The sequence below is a fragment of the Sinohyriopsis cumingii genome, chromosome 2 (assembly GCF_028554795.1).
Source record: "Sinohyriopsis cumingii isolate HCF-2022 chromosome 2, ASM2855479v2, whole genome shotgun sequence".
NCBI lineage: Eukaryota > Metazoa > Mollusca > Bivalvia > Unionida > Unionidae > Sinohyriopsis > Sinohyriopsis cumingii.
This window is the reverse complement of record NC_142962.1, coordinates 104,352,056-104,369,843: the sequence shown is the minus strand read 5'-3', so window position 1 is coordinate 104,369,843 and position 17,788 is coordinate 104,352,056. Positions and strand designations below refer to the sequence as shown.

The 17,788-nt window shown below is 32.6% G+C and overlaps 1 protein-coding gene across 9 annotated transcripts in view; it reads right to left on the bottom strand.

Annotated features, from left to right (window-relative positions):
* The window catches only part of LOC149805532 (leucine-rich repeat-containing protein 9-like), a 148,193-nt gene that overhangs the window by 55,249 nt on the left and 75,156 nt on the right, over positions 1-17,788 (bottom strand). For all 9 annotated transcript variants that reach the window (XM_089950137.1, XM_089950139.1, XM_089950145.1 and 6 more), the window contains 7 exons: positions 17,339-17,470; positions 16,253-16,519; positions 13,350-13,460; positions 9,636-9,923; positions 5,737-5,856; positions 3,692-3,867; positions 2,141-2,204 (listed from right to left, as the gene is read on the bottom strand). In XM_089950137.1, coding sequence (XP_089806263.1) covers positions 2,141-2,204; positions 3,692-3,867; positions 5,737-5,856; positions 9,636-9,923; positions 13,350-13,460; positions 16,253-16,519; positions 17,339-17,470 — 1,158 coding nt within the window. The remainder of the gene's footprint in view (positions 1-2,140; positions 2,205-3,691; positions 3,868-5,736; positions 5,857-9,635; positions 9,924-13,349; positions 13,461-16,252; positions 16,520-17,338; positions 17,471-17,788) is intronic.

The following is a 17,788-nucleotide window of genomic DNA, read 5'->3' as shown; positions in this document are numbered from 1 at the left end:
AAACTACCTGAGTTTGTAATATTCAATTTTATAGAAATGTTGTATCTAAGGCACCATATTTTGTAATATTACCATCAGAGTTTCACCGCTAAATCACTATATTTTAAATTAAGGTAGCCATTGGGTTAGAAGATAATATTTTTGTTATGTTCTATTTTTTTTCTTCAAAACACAACTTTAACATTTTTTCACAAAGAATGTTAATTACAGCACTCCTTTGTTAAAATGCTGTCCATGGGAGGTATATAATATAGTGCCTTATAGTGGACCATTTTATAATGAAGTACATGATACATATAATATATAGTACTCCTTTGTTAAATTGCTGTCCATAGGAGGTATAGAATAGACTGCCTTATGGTGGACCATTTTATAATGAAGTACAAGATATATATAATATATAGTACTCATTTGTTAAATTGCTGTCCATGGGAGGTATAGAATAGACTGCCTTATGGTGGACCATTTTATAATGAAGTACAAGATACATATAATATATAGTACTCCTTTGTTAAATTGCTGTCCATGGGAGGTATAGAATAGACTACCTTATGGTGGACCATTTTATAATGAAGTACAAGATACATATAATATATAGTACTCCTTTGTTAAATTGCTGTCCATAGGAGGTATAGAATAGACTGCCTTATGGTGGACCATTTTATAATGAAGTACAAGATACATATAATATATAGTACTCATTTGTTAAATTGCTGTCCATGGGAGGTATAGAATAGACTGCCTTATGGTGGACCATTTTATAATGAAGTACAAGATACATATAATATATAGTACTCCTTTGTTAAATTGCTGTCCATAGGAGGTATAGAATATACTGCCTTATGGTGGATCATTTTATAATGAAGTACAAGATACATATAATATATAGTACTCCTTTGTTAAATTGCTGTCCATAGGAGGTATAGAATAGACTGCCTTATAGTGGACCATTTTATAATGAAGTACATGATACATATAATATATAGTACTCCTTTGTTATAATGCTGTCCATAGGAGGTAGAGAGTATCCCCCCTTATGGTGGACCATTCTATAATGAAGTACAAGATATATATAATATATAGTACTCCTTTGTTAAAATGATGTTCATAGGAGGTATAGAATAGACTGCCTTATGGTGGACTATTTTATAATGAAGTACAAGATATATATAATATACAGTACTCCTTGTTAAAATGCTGTCCATAGGAGGTAGAGAGTATCCCGCCTTATGGTGGACCATTCTATAATGAAGTACAAGATAGGCATAATATATAGTACTCCTTTGTTATAATGCTGTCCATGGGAGGTACTGAGTATACCACCTTAAAGTGGATCATTTTATATTATATTGCATTATACATTTTACTACAGCAAATGAGATCCATGACCATCCCCACCTTATAAAGAAAAGCATTATCTTGAGGGAATAATGTATTTATGATTCATAGGTCTATCTGACAGCATGAAGGAACATGGTTTATATGACAAATTTTGATCATATGTTTTAAGGATTTTATATCTGTTATGTTTATCTTTTATTTTATATACATTTTCTCTGAATTTTAACAGCTTTGTGATTTACATTTTATTTGCTGTACTTGATGTTTACATTTATTTGGAGGGATTATCTTCCTAAATGTATGTGCATTTTTTTTCTCTCACTTTTTTATAACTGTTCCTTTAGTTGCCACAACATATCTACTATTGAGCTGAGGTGCCATAAAACCTTACATACATACATACCCATGCATATGTGATGCATGCATGCACACATACATACATCTATACATCTATACATACATACATACATACATACATACATACATACATACATACATACATAAATACATACATACATACATACATACATACACAGACAGAACATACATACATACATACATACATACATACATACATACAGGTTCATATTAAAATTTAAATTGAGCTGTCAGATATTTTCATGGTAGTCCACTGGGCCAAAATCTGACTTGAAATTTGTTAGACCCTGCATCTCTAGTGAACTTTCCAGTCTTTAAATATCTATTTGAATGAAATGGTTTTCAGTGATGAAGATAGGCATCTTATAAATGTAAGCTGACACAGCCAATAATCATGCAAACAAGAAGTCTGGAATCTTACCCGTAGATTAGGCATGTTTACAAGCCCGCTGAATGATGTCAGATTGTTATGCTCCAAATTTACACTGAAAATATAGAGAAAATATTTTAAAACTGAGTTAAGGTCTGAAAATCATGCTTACTTTCCAATTTTTTCTCCTCAAAACATGGTCTCTTCTAGAATTAAAATTCTGGATTAAACTATCCCCCACAAGTCTACATGTAAAACAGAAAGGAGATTTTAAAATATATGGATATTTATCAAAATAATCAAAGTTGAGCTTGTAAATAGTGTGTGCTTTTTGTGCATTTTATTCATTTGTAGGTGGAAATATTTTAATCCCACTATTGTGTATCCTAAAAACTGACTCCATACAACTAGATGAGAGCTACCTGTAATGATCTTACTTTTAGATGAAATATCTATTTCCACATTGTCTTACAAAAATGTGTACAAAGTTGAACAACTGGTGGAATGGTTGGCAAAACTATACAGGTCATCTCCCTATGACCATGATAAGTATGTATTGTTTTAAAATGGATTCATGATGGATATATTGACATGAGGACATACAGACTTATGGATGTACAGCAGTAAAGAAATATGTCACATTCTGAAAGATCAGATATCCTGAAATCATTGTATTTGCTGGACATGTCTGGCACATCCAAGGTTTTTAAATGGTACATGGTGTCAGTCTTATTTTCAGAGTACAAGTAAAAGAATTAGTGTCTCTTGACAAAATAAAAGAGGGGAAACTTTGCTTCTCAACACAGAAAAAATAAAATATCAATCATAAATCTGATATCAATCTAAATAAAAAAAACTGTAATGACGGCATGAAATTATTTTGAGCTCTCCCAAAGAGGGATGATAATTTTGGAGGCTAAAAATTCAAACCAGTTTAAAAAAAGAAAAAGGGGGAATCTGAAAAGATACCTGCATTTATGGGTAGACCACATGTACATTTGCTAAGGTGAGCTCTGGTATATTCCTGAACATGTTATCAAACCAGAAAAATAACTGGCACATATAACTAGCAAAAATAACACAATGGCACATACTTGATATATCCTATCAATAATTACCTTGAAACTGGCAAAACAAAGTGTGAAGTACATACTCCCACTGTCCTAGGATATCTATAAAAGGAGATTTGTGCCTAATACTTGTTCTACCCCAGAAAGCATAACAGACCCAATCAATGTGTGTTTAAAATATAGGAAAAGTTGACCTCATTTTCAAAATCCCTATGATATAGAGTGTACCAAATTATTTTTAGTCTGCAACACTGGAGTTGCCTCAAATATTTATAAAAGCCTAACTGAATAATCTGGGTAGATTTAGGTAGTAGAATAATCATACCACATAATTATCAGCTGCAATAAATATGATCATTCTAGTAAAAACCTGATTTGGGGGTGGGAGATGAACTTTTAATATCTTTATTAATTACTGAGCAGAAATGTGAAACACTCACAGACAGAAAAATGAGAAAATGGACAAATGGTAACACCATTTGCTCTCTTTAGAGCATATAGGGAAAACATACAAATTACTGTCAATTATTACCTTCTCAAGTTGACAAAAATATCTCCAGGGCCTAGATCAATAATTCTGAGAGAACTGTTCGGCATGTCCAGTTCTCTGACCTCCTGAAAATTACTATGTCCAAGCTTTTCTGCAACAAAGTCTGGTGTAAGTCTTCCTCCAAATGTATCCTTGGCAAGACTACCTTCCGAGGGATCCTTTACAAATGTATTTGAAAATGGTTTTATAAAACTGAAGGAAGATATAAAGTATATTGTAAAAAAATCCACCACTGCATATTATATATTAATAATCAAATTGTATAAACTAATAACATTATTCAATTTAATCTACATAAAAATATACTTGCTCATAAACTTAAAAGATTTTAAATAATTATAGGTCATGTGAAATTCTACCTGATATTTGGCATCGGAACTCGTCTACTTAATGCCATAATTTCTGTACATATAAAATAAATTCACAACATAAATAATATAGTCATATCAGAATATGTATAATATGTAACTACAAAACTGGGTCAGAAGAATCCTATTAGATGGTCATTCTAAACTTTTCTTGATGTAACATCAAAATTTTCAGAATTCAACTTATAGGAGATATTGTTACATATATTTCATTTAATTTATATTTGATTTAAGTTATGTTTGATTTGATTTGATTGTTTGTGGGTTTTGGAGTCTTTTTATTTTCTTTACATGTCAATGTAATGAAATTTTGTTTACTAAGAAATTAATTTTTTCCCAAAAATTCGGTTTGACCTGAATTTGTCCTTAGATACCTAATAATAGAAACACTTGTTTCTATTTTTGACACAGTTCCTGGCCTTGATTGAGGGTGAAGTAAACAACTTTTTCTTGGAGTAAAATGACTGGTTCATATCAAGGACATACAGGGGCTATGTGACTTTTACATGTAAACATGATCACAAGATCCTCCATTTTGCAATTAGCCATTTCCAAAATTGCAAAATACTTAGTAATAATAGCGATGTTGAGAGAGAGAGAGATGAGAGAGTCCAGGCTTTTAAACACTTGATGTCAAGTTGTTTTCTCCTCTTGTGACCAGTACTGAAGTATTGAATTTTTTAGTTTTTTTAGTTTTATGTTAATTTTTCTTCAGATTATTTGGACTCTAAAAGAATAATTTATTTCTCTGGAAATATTATTGTATTCATACAGAACTCTTGAACAAGGATATTTATTGAAAATTTTATTTGGATTTCCAAGACCAGAGGATTAATTATTATGTTTCTACAAGGAAATGTAGACGTCAACACAGTACAGGCTACAGCATACGTCATCGCCTTTCATCTTGGAGTCTTCATCAGGACTCGAACTTGGAATCATTTGAACATTTCAATATTAGGACTTCAAAAATTTTATTCGCGGATTATTCTTGAATTATTTTTGGATTTGATTTAGGAAACCATAAGTTCTCATATTTTTTTCATTTTTACAGTGTTTTTCCAGGGAAATAAATTAGTTGTTATATTTTTCAAAGCTTATGGTTTTCACGCTTTCTTGTGTTACTGTTTATTTGAGCCTAAACACATAACAATATGATTAAACACAGATAAAATAAGTAAAAATCTACCTAATACAAGCACAAAACTAGTAACAATAATGATGATGATGATGATACCTTTTCAAATCAGCACACTAGGTATTTACAAATCTTTTAATTAAAAAAATGTAGCATGAATTACAGCATGAAATGCAGAAAATGAAAATTGTAATATATTACTGAACCTAAAAAAAACTGGGTATCTAGCAACAATTCCCACCAGTGATCTATATTTGTCCCTCCTTAAATTCTGAAGTTAATCAGTTTGGAGTTATATAACTTTGAAGTCATCCTGGTTCAATTCCTTGTCCTACTGAGCAATTCAGCCACTACTGTAAAGCTCTTTATGGCACAAAAAGTAAAATGCTAGTCCTAGCATTCAGTTTTCATACAGACTGACCAATTACATTCCCATCGACTTTGCATTCAAGCTATTCTCATTGCCGCACATTTTTATCATTATCGTTATTAATATTACTACTACTACTACTACTACTTACAATAGCAGATCCATCTATAGCCTTCAAAGTCTTGAGATGGTAGATAACAAAAAGCCTGTAGTCATTTTGGCAAGTAACTGGATTTCCGTACATATCCAGAATAACTAGGCTTGATAATCCCTAAAATAAAGCAAAGTATATTTTAATTTATGTTTTTTCTGCATTCAAACCATGCTCCTATAACTTATATTGTGGCATATTACATCAGTACACAAAGGATGAACATTTAAGAGGCAAATTACAAAAAGGAAATGCACACTGCCTATTTGACATATTTGTTTCACTGAATAAATGTTTGCAAAATTGAATTTGCAGCCTAAATAGATCCAGTAAACATAATAACATGGGAAAGTTGATGAGATTCTCTTTTTAAATTTGTGATCTTATAAGTTAAATGTTTAAAAATTCTGCAAGTGGACAAAAGTAATACAACTCTTTCCCATTATAACATGCTTCAATATATAACATGATTTCAGATAAAACACCATACCACAATGGAGCCCATGACCAAAATCACATAAATGTATGTCAATATGGGTTGAAAGAAAACAAGGTGAAATGAAGTCTTATATCTTCATTTCCTTTTCAAAACACCATTGATTAAAAAAATGTATAGTGCTATATCACTGTTTGGTATAATGCTATTCTCAACATATCACAGTTCCATACATATCACAGTTCTCAATATAATGCAGCGTGGTATAATGCTATTCTCAACATATCACAGTTCCATACATATCACAGTTCTCAACATAATGCAGTGTGGTATAATGCTATTCTCAACATATCACAGTTCCATACATATCACAGTTCTCAATATAATGCAGTGTGATATAATGCTATTCTCAACATATCACAGTTCCATACATATCACATTTCTCAATATAATGCAGTGTGGTATAATGCTATTCTCAACATATCACAGTTCCATACATATCACAGTTCTCAACATAATGCAGTGTGGTATAATGCTATTCTCAACATATCACAGTTCCATACATATCACAGTTCGCAATATAATGCAGTTCAGTACACAATGCAGCAGGAAGTTATGGACCCCTAAGACCATGTTATGATGAGGAAGAGTTGTATCTGAGATTCTCACAAAAACCAGTTTTGTTTCCCATTACAATGCATCCAGAAAGAGAAGTATTTAGCAACAGATACTTCTTTTGGAGGCACATAACAGTAACTACAATGATTGGAATCTGCAACACTGCAACATCATCACAGGAGTGTAGAACCAATGCTTGAGAAAGATGTCTGCATGCTGTTTGGTATGAGTTAAACTGGGTGCTATTGGTGTAAACAAGCCCAATTTTTTTTTTATTGGTAGAAACCAAAATCACACCCAGAAAAGAGGTATCTTTCTTAAAGATACATGTAAATACACTGCTCCGTTAATAACTTGCACCTAAATAACTTGCAAACCCACTTATAATGTGGCCCACTTTTGTTGAATGTGAAGAACAATTCACAATTAAAGTTGGTAATGAAACCGAGATATATTGCTTGTTTTATTGCTGAAAATGTTAGTACCTAAAAATTTGAATCAACATGAAATTTTTAAATAAAAAATAAATATTCATTCCATTGAACATTCTCAGTAAAATGTAGGGGAACCAAAGTGGCTGAGTGGTCTAAAGCGCTCTCCATTATGGATCACTGCCATCTCACCTCTGTCTGCGTGGGTTTGACTCTCAAATTCAGCCAATGTGGGTATGTGAGAAAGCTTGCCAGTAGCTTCTTGTGGGTCGGTGGTTCTTTCCGGGGTTTTCCTGGGTTCTTCCTCCACCATTAATACTGACCGCCATGTAGTCTATCATGTGCTGAAAAATGGTGTTAAAACCCTACAACAACAACAACAGTACAATGTAAATAACAATATTTGACAAAAGTTTGATCAATGAAAATTTCACATGTACCTAATGGTGACAATACTTTATTAAATGAATACCAAATTAAATAAGTTGTGTCAAAAAAAACTGGTGTTTGTGTTATATTTTTTAATTCAGTTTCAGTGTAATCATCATAAAAGCAATATATCCTCTTGTATTCAAATGTGGATAATGTCAATCAACCATCACAGTGATATCCAAGAGCATGTCTGTGAGAACCTAATTAGGTGCTGACCATGTTTAGATCTCCCCATTCAAATATTTGTTGTATTCCATACTCAATTAAAACAAACCTGCTTTGTATTATCATGTTAGTTAGGTCTTATGTATCAAATCAAAATAATAGAGTGGAATCAAAGTTAAAAGGCATGCAAATCCTACCTGTGTAAGAGCTTCAAATCCTACCTGTGTAAGAGCTTCAAATCCTACCTGTGTAAGAGCTTCAATTGATCAATCAAACACTAGTACAAATATTTTTAAATAAGTAATATTATTGAACTACTTTAAATTAGCCTGCTCATTAAAAAATTTGAAAAAGTTAGAAAGGAAACCAAGTGAAATGAGTAACCAGAAAATAAAAAAACTTTGTTCCACAGATACTGTTCATTTTGAAGAAGCATTTTCCAGAGTTTGCAGTGAACTTAAAATTCCTTAATTGGCATGGCATAAATAATTTATAAATAGAACAATTGAGACAGAAATACAGTTTAGATGTTGGTAGTAGTTTCTCAAAATAAATGTCCTTGTGTTTGAAAAAAGGAATCTTGTTTTGTTGTGAATCACCAATTCCACAAAGCACTGACATAATACACAATGTGTTTGCGTACATGATGTAGGTGCTGAAACCTCATGGAAAATGTTAGCAATCTTTTCAAAAGAAGGTAACTGGACAAAAAAGGACTATTTTTACCCAAAAAATGAATAAGATCATTATAAAGCTCTTTACTAACACTTACTTCTAATGCATTTCTAAAACAGATATTCAGCCATTAAGTAGCCCTCTTACCTCACACTACCACCTCCACCACTCCCCAGTTTGTCATACTGTTCAGTGGGGATGGCATCCCTTCTGAGGTTCATCAACAACTCATGCCTTTGCTATAGTGCAGTCTATATTGTTGGATCCTATTTGTGCACAAGTTATTGAGTGAGGAGTATCTGTTTTCAATGTTGTAAGTTTTTACATAAAACATGCCTATTTGATCCTGAAATTGCTTTAGTTTCAAATGTAAAAGTTTAAATTTTAAAAGATTCAAAGGCATGCCGTATTATTAAAACCATAACACTCAAAACACATATATATCTTTTGAAAGAAATACATCTTTTAAAGTCATTCTTAATTATTTATTTATTACTCTTTTATCTGATGATGCCAAAAAGTCTCACATATCAGGTGTTGTTATGCACATATATCAACCTATGTTATCTGCATCTAATACTTTTAATGTCTAGTTATAACATTTCTCAACAAAAAAAAAATACCAAAATAAAAATGGCAACTGTTTGAATTCTTATGTACAGAGGTTCAAAATGGATGTGACTCCCAAAGTTAAAGAAAATTACAATATTATTCAGAACTTATCAAAGATGATGAACTACATCATTCATGTTGTCTGTTAAAAAAGATTCACCCATGCAAATACGGATGCTATGTTAATAAATAATCTCAAGTTTAGTCTGAAACAAAAAAACAACGTAACAGTGTTGGGGACTCCTGGCAACTATAAGATAAGAAATGAAAAATTTACAAATAAAATCGCTCAACTTCTGTGTATTTTGTTTCCATTTTTAAAATTGGGGGGAGGGTACAAACTGCTGGGGGAGTAGGTTAATACTCTAATCTATATAGTGTTGTCATGCTCAATAGTTCACCCCATGGTGTACTGGTCTTGCCCACAATACTTAACAGCACAAACTGTATAATCTATACAAAATACCATTAGCAAAATACTTCAAGTATTTTCCATGCTCATGACATAGAATGGACAGATTGATACTTACCTTCAGGTAGAAAATATCTCTGAGATTCTGAATGAGATTATTTCCCACGTAGAGTTCCATCAGAGAAGTCATGTTCTGAAGTCCTGACACTGAACTCAGTCTGTTATTGTCAATTGCAAGATAGTGAAGATGAACCAGAAACTGAAGTCCAGAGCCATCTAAACTACTTATGTAATTGTTTCCTAAACACAGTCTTCGCAACTGAGTTAACTTGGTAATTCCATCAAGTCTTGTGATACAATTATTTTCCAGTGAAAGTTCCTCCAGTTTTGTACAATTCTCCAATCCCTGTAATATGCGAGAAATGTCTTTCATTATGATGATATAAGTTTATTTCTGTGTTTTGTTAAAAAAAACTTAATAACATCAATATATAATTATGCCTATTCTTACATATAAACCTACTGTGCAGAGATGGACAATCCTGTCATAGCCTCCTATTGTGGATTTAAAACATAATTCAACATATTGTGACTTGAATAACAGTTTACTTTGTTACATGAGAAACAGAACTTGTCAGAACTGAGATTAATATCTGCAATATAATATTTGTAAAATAGGAACACTGCATTGAACTTAGCCTTGTGGTTGAAGTTACTACCTTTAAAAGAACTGCAGATTATCTCTACTTCCCCTGTAACATACTGTAATACACGTGCTACACATATTGCTGGTGCAAAAGTAGCAAATCATAAGGTAGAACTGCAGTTGTTAATATTTTTTTAATGTTTAGAACTCATTTATTTTTGCTGCACATGTTAAACAATTAATGATAAATATGCATGAGGACACAGAGACTGGCTGAAAGTGGTACTGAAGATTTTTCAATTATAGATAATGAAGTGTATTTGTCTTTGAATTTTAGTACCATACTTGCTATAATTCTGTAAATTAATAACTTACAGGAGCACTATGAAAACATATTATACACCCTCCAAATGTAGTGCAATTCTCTTTGTAGGCATTTGTAGAGTCTGGTTGACTTGGGGGTTATTAACCAAAGTATCTCAACAACCTTGACCTTCAGTTAAGGTATCCAGTCTTGAACTTAATATAATCATGTGCAAAAAAACATTCTGATCAAATTTGCCTTGACCATTGCTTCTTACCATTAGAGCCCAGACTCTATAGGTTTCTTTGTTTACCCAGGTGAAAGCCTTCCACAAACTTTGGTCAAGAAGTTTATTCAAGAACAATGTATTTATGCAGGGCCAATGTTTCTTATAGCCACAATGAAACTAACCTTTGTTCCTTAGATTCCAAATTCAGTAGGCTTCATCCATACCTGAAGTGAAAGCTCTCTACCTACAGACTTCAGTCAAAATACGATAAAGTATACAAATGAAGTTATCATTCAAGAACCATATTTCTTCTTTCAATCAGTGACCTTGAACTGTCACCTTTTGATCCCCAAATCAACAGGCTTCTTCCATACCTTGAGTGCAACTCCTCCACAAAGTTTGGTCAAGGAACTTTCTCAGGAGCAAAAGTAGTTCTGAAAATCCAGTTTGGGTACATGGTCTAGAACTAAAGTTTTAAGCACAAATAAGTATTTTCTCCCAGTCACAGTGACCTTGACCTTTGATATTTGCACCCCCTAAATGAATAGGCTTCATCTATGCCATAATTACAAGCCATCCACAAAGTTTGGTAATTGTACATGGAAGATAAATAAAATGGTAAAAGACAGACAACAATTGTAACATAACATGCTCTGCTTTAAAATGGCATATGAAAAATGAAAAACAAATTCATGGTGTTAGAAGTGAAATTCAATTTTAAAATTTGAGGCTATTTTCAGTTTTTTTTTTCTTCAAGGTTTTAAATTATTTCTGAGGTCCAAGACACAAACTAGTTACAAGATTATCTCCATGATGGGCATCACATTCATTCAGGATGAAACTAATGAAGAATACCAAAGATGGACAGATAATACTCCAACAGGAGTTAGGTTAATGGTGACCTTGATCTTGATCTTTTACTCTGAAATCATCTGGCTTCTTTGTTTCATGGCAACCTTCCTGTGAAATTTGTTGAAGGTGTATTCAGTAGAACTGGAGTAAATATGCAAACATTTCCATTTGTCAGATTGCAGTTACCATGACCTTTGACCTTTACATGCACAAATAGGCTTCTTGGTCTCAAGAAGGATATTACCTGTAAGTTTTAGTGACATCTTCTTTAGTACATGTAGAACTAGAATTATTGCACAGAAACCATTTAACTTCCCCAAGGTCAATGTGACCTTGAACTTTGACCTTTGGAACCCAGAATCTGTGGCAAACTTTGGTAAAGGTTTGCATTGAAGAACTCAGATAATTACAACAAAATAACAAAACCATTTTCCAAAAGTAAGACACAATGAAACTGACCTTTTACTTTTTGACCTTCAATTCAGAAGGGTTCTTTGTCCCCTATAGTGCAATTTACCTGCAATTTTCGTTGAAAGTATACAAAGCATTCAAATGCAACATGGCCAGATCTTCAAGAAAACTTTGAACTTATAATATGTCTAAAGGCTACATAGATCTGCAGTCCATAAGACCCTAAAATGGATAATTTTTTCTAGTGAAACAAACAAAAAAGAAATGCAAATGACCTACATCAAGAAAGCAGATAAAAAGCAGAGTAAATGCAAAGGAAATGAGGAAAACATGTTTTTAAAAATGCAAATCACAAATGGAAAACACAGTGCTGTATGATGTTTGATAACAAAAATGAAATGAAAATGCATTTATTGAACGGTTTTGAAAATAAATTATTTTTTAGCTACTGCTAATTTCCAAAGTCAAAAGTGACAAGCTATCACACTGTACTTGCTTAGGTATACATAAACAAACATCACAGATGATTGTATCTGTACAATTTTATTTCAAACAAAATTTGAGGCTATTTTTAGTTTTTTTCTTCAAGGTTTAAATTATTTTTGTGGTCCAAGACACAAACTAGTTACAAGATTATCTCTATGATGGCCATCACATTCATTAAAACATTTGATAAAGTATGTTTTGATTTTATTTCTAAATAAAATGAAAATAAAGAAAAAATTAAAATGAATAAATAATTAAAAAAACAATTACTTGTAAGTGCTAAGAAATTTGTGTGCTTTCTTGACTGCTAGGCTAGCCTAACAAGAAACCATGTCTTAAAAAGTCTTTTGTGGGGTCAGGGAAGAGCCATTCATAATTTGTTAAAATTTTTAGGTTTTTTAATAATTTTGGCTTCCTTCAGTTTTTTAAGGTTGTTTTATATTTCTAAGTCCACTTCTAATCATGAATTCAGAAACAAGTCATAAGGAAAATATAATAAATCCATACAAATAACTACAAGATTAAAAAATCTGCACCCTACATAAGGTCAAATAAAAAAGGCTAAAACAAAGTTACATCACTTATATGAAAAGTGCTTTGCAGGAGACAGTATTCTTACAGCAGTTTGTTACCTTTTCAAATGGGGAAGCAGCTAAAACAGGCAATTTGTAAAGTTCTGTCCATGTATAGCATGGAAAGACTTTAAGGTGAAAAATCACCAACCATATATGGCCAATCCGTTAACCCTTGTAGATTACTGAACCAGGAATCAAACATAGTTTGCATATGTGCAAAATGAGTGTGTTACCACTGCCCTACTCCAACTCACAAAACAAACACGCTGAATGTGTATTTACCTCTAGCTTTGTCAGGTCATAGTTCTCAAATGAGAATATATAGTTACCTCTATCTTTGTGAGGTCATTGTTTTCGAATGAGGCATATTTCAGGTTCTCTAACTTGTCTAGGTTTGAGATTTTCGTAATATGCTGGTTGTCTAAGTTCAGAGCTGTCACCTGAAAAATAAACATTCTGACCACATATTGCAAATAAATAAATCAGTTTGAATTACATCAAATTGCGTTATTAAATTTTCATTAACATTGCCCATTGCTTATTGGCAATTCATTGGTAATATACTTATTATATGACATATAGGTAGCTGCTATTTAGCATACCACAGTTATTCTAATAGAAGCACCTCCAATATCGCCCCCTTTTTTCCCCACAAAAAAATTAAACTCCTACCTCATCGAGGCTTATAGATCCATATATATTCATTATGGTATTTGCCAATAAATAAAACAATACATGAGAAAGCCAACAAATGTTTGACAAAGAATTAAAAAACAACTTAATTTAAAACATGTTCAGTTAAACAGTTATTTCCTAAAGTCAAACAGTATTCAAGGCCACCCCCACCTCTGGAAATTGCAACGCCCATGTTGCATCTACTAGAATATCTACATTAAGTAATATCTTCACAAAGTAAGTTTTAATAAGCAATTAAACTCTGAAATGATGTTGGAAATGATGCTGATTCACAATAGTGTAGCACAGTGTTCTGAAAAATCTAGGTATCCATATATCAATTATTAAAATCTGACAATGATCTTCTTGAACATAAATTTGCTCTTTACTTCAGGATGAAACTAATGAAGAATACCAAAGATGGATAGATAATACTCCAACAGGAGTTAAGGTTAATGGTGACCTTGATCTTGATCTTTTACTCTGAAATCATTTGGCTTCTTTGTTTCATGGCAGCCTTCCTGTGAAATTTGTTGACGGTGTATTCAGCAGAACTGAAGTAAATATGCAAACATTTCCATTTGTCAGATTGCAGTTACCATGACCTTTGACCTTTACATGCACAAATAGGCTTCTTGATCTCAAGAAGGATATTATCCATATGTTTTAGTGACATCTTTAGTAAAACTAGAATTATTGCACAGAAACCATTTAACTTCCCTAAGGTCAATGTGACCTTGAACTTTGATCTCTGGAACCCAGAATCTGTGGCAAATTTTGGTTAAGGTTTGCACGGAAGAACTCAGATAATTGCAACAAAATAACAAAACCATTTTCCAAAAGTTAGACACAATGAAACTGATGTTTTACTTTTTGACCTTAAATTCAGAAGGGTTCTTTGTCCCCTATAGTGCAATTTACCTGCAAATTTTGTTGAAAGTATACAAAGCATTCAAATGCAACATGGCCAGATCTTCAAGAAAACTTTGGACTTATAATATGCCTAAAGGCTACATAGATCTGCAGTCCATAAGACCCTAAAATGGATAAATTTTTCTAGTGAAACAAACAAAAAAGAAAGTGGGGCCCCGAGTGGCTGAGTGGTCTAAAATGCTCTCCGTTACGGATCACTGCCATCTCACCTCTGTCTGCGGTGGTTCGAGTCTAAGATTCAGCCAATGTGGACATGTGAGAAAGCTTGCCAGTAGCTTCTCATGGGTTGGTGGTTCTTTCTGGGGTTTTCCTGGGTTCTTCCTCCACCATTAATAGTGGCTGCCATGTATATAGCCTATCGTGTGCTGAAAAATGGCATTAAACCCCACAACAACAACAACAACAAAAAAGAAAGCATAGAGAATAATAAATGCAAATGACCTACATCAAGAAAGCAGATAAAATGCAGAATAAATGCAAAGGAAATGAGGAAAACATTTTTTTTAAAATGCAAATCACAAATGGAAAACACAATGCAGTATGATGTTTGATAACAAAAATGAAATGAAAATGCATTTATTGAACGGTTTTAAAAATAAATTATTTTTTAGCTACTGCTAATTTCCATAGTCAAAAGTGACAAGCTATCACACTGTACTTGCTTAGGTATACATAAACAAACATCACAGATGAGTGTATCTGTACAATTTTATTTCAAACAAAATAAGATAAAAAATAAAATTTGCTAACAAAAACACAGTTATAATTTAACATTGCAGTTATATTTTTTATTCATAATAAATTCAACACTGTTCTTACATTTTATGCACTTGCTATTTTATTAAAGCATACTTAATAAAACATGATACAAAAACAATAGTTGTCCAAAATGGAAAAACTAACTCTGACAAATTCATTTCCATTTTATTCCAAATGAATAAAAATACAATGAAATAATGACTGGAAGCAATAAAAGATAAAAACAAAACAGACTGCATTTCTGTGGAATGTCATCAAAATACAAATGAGAAGAATTCCAAATGCATTTCAAATATAAATGATGTGAAAATGAACGGCAGTCATAGTAAAATTAACCATTTCAAAGTCTGTACCAAGCCTTCCCTTACCAAAAGCTAGCTGAGAACAAAATGGCAAATTCTGACAAGATTCCAAAACTGTAGACACTTTTGTCATTTTTGCCATCATTCTGCATTATCACAGCTGTCAGAAAAATCATGTGGCAATAGAGGTTGCCATCTTGTCATAGTGAATCTGTGTTGGTGATATGTCTTATTTAGACTTATATTCCATTTCTTCTTTGTCTTCACTCCTGTTATAAACAGCAAATCAAACAGCCTTCCATGCCTGTATCCATACATAAAAAGGTAGGAAATTCCCCAAAAATTTCATCATACAAATATTGCTACATGATATGACCCATCTAAGCCTCCTCTAAGAGTTTATGCACAATCCGGTTTGAAATGTATTTCCCCATGCATGGCAAATTTACAATGATTCAGCTAATACATAACAATACATGATATACAAGCTTCTATCATGATGTAATTAGTTTCATCTTCAATTTCCACTGCGAGTAACTTCAGTCTTATTGTTTAGTTCTTACCTTTGAATACCATGAACTATCTGCCTCCCCTACTTTCTCTGGCCTATTTCTGTTCTGGGAACAGAGAATTTGGGCAGTTGACATGAGACTGAGGGATCGAGGTTTTTGATGGGTGGTCCGTGAGTGACTGATGAGGGACAGCTGGGATATCCGTGATCCTGCTGCAACTCTCAATGCAGATGAGGACTCCACCTCTGTAACTTGGGTTCCATTCAGAATTGTCAATGATTTCAGCCTTCCAATGATGCGTAATCTTAAATTTTCAGGCTGTAAAGAGCAAAAAAAATTTCATATTGATTATATCCTTAATTTGTAATGATTTTCATCAAAAGCATCCATGTACTTATCTCTCATAGAAAAACTGTCAATTCATTTATTTTCAATGGCATAAATTTTCATGGTTCTGCAAGAAATCACATTTTGATCTGTGCTTAAATATGTGGATTGCATAGGTAAACATAATGCTTTCAAAATAGGATTCTTATTTATAGCATCATTAGATCTATGGGTTGTAGCAACCATGAAAAACCAGGAAATTTTGTACCATACAACAACAAAAAAGATGAATTTATAGTAGATAAATGCTCATCATGTGCAGAGTTAATGAGGCATGAGGTGAAATGTAGGCTAAGCTGGTATCACAGATAGTGATGAAAAAGCAAATATAGAATCTTAACTAAAGAAGTAAATATCATTGAAAGAAACTGGAAGATATTAGAGCTCAATAAATAGAGGAAAATGCAAATCAGCTGATTAATACTTTAAATCATAACTCCTTTTGTTTTTTAGAAAGTGTCTAACAGAAAATGACAATGAAATAATTAAATTTATTCTAGTTGATTGAAAGCTGGAACATATGAAACTGCATTATTTATGGTATTGTAAATATTTTAGTTCTGTTTTCTGCAATACAACATTTTCAAGACATAAGATTGTTGCTGTTGTAACTTCATATGTGGCAATGTGTATCTTGCACTTACTAAAATTTTTGCAGGATAAGCTTCCTGTGAGTAACTAAATTCATGCAAATTTTATACTTATCACAATGTAGTGACTGACAATATGTTAATCAATGTTGACACAAACCTTCTGCCATCTGTTGTGTCTCACATCCAGAGAGATGAGGTTTGCCATGTGTTTCCTCATGATGGACAGTTCATCCCGTGTTCTTTCCAGCCTGTTCCAACTAATGTCCAAAAACTTCAGCTTGGTCAGTCCCTTAAATATAAAGAGAACTCAAGAAAACTGTTAAAGCAGAACTAGAAGAGATGTGCTCATTAGACATGGATGGTCTGGCCAATGTGATGTAATTGAAAGGCAAATATAAGTCATGACTATTAAATTTTGTCAAAGAAAAATTAAAACAGAACTTGACTAAGGTCTCCCAATTTTCAAGTCTCATTCCAAATTTGGTTTCAATCCATGAAATTCTTTAAAAGCTTTTGAGTGGAAAGAAAATGTGATGGACAGTATGTGATGGTACTAGATAGGACAGAAACATGGGTGATACTAAACATCCCCACTGACATTGATAGG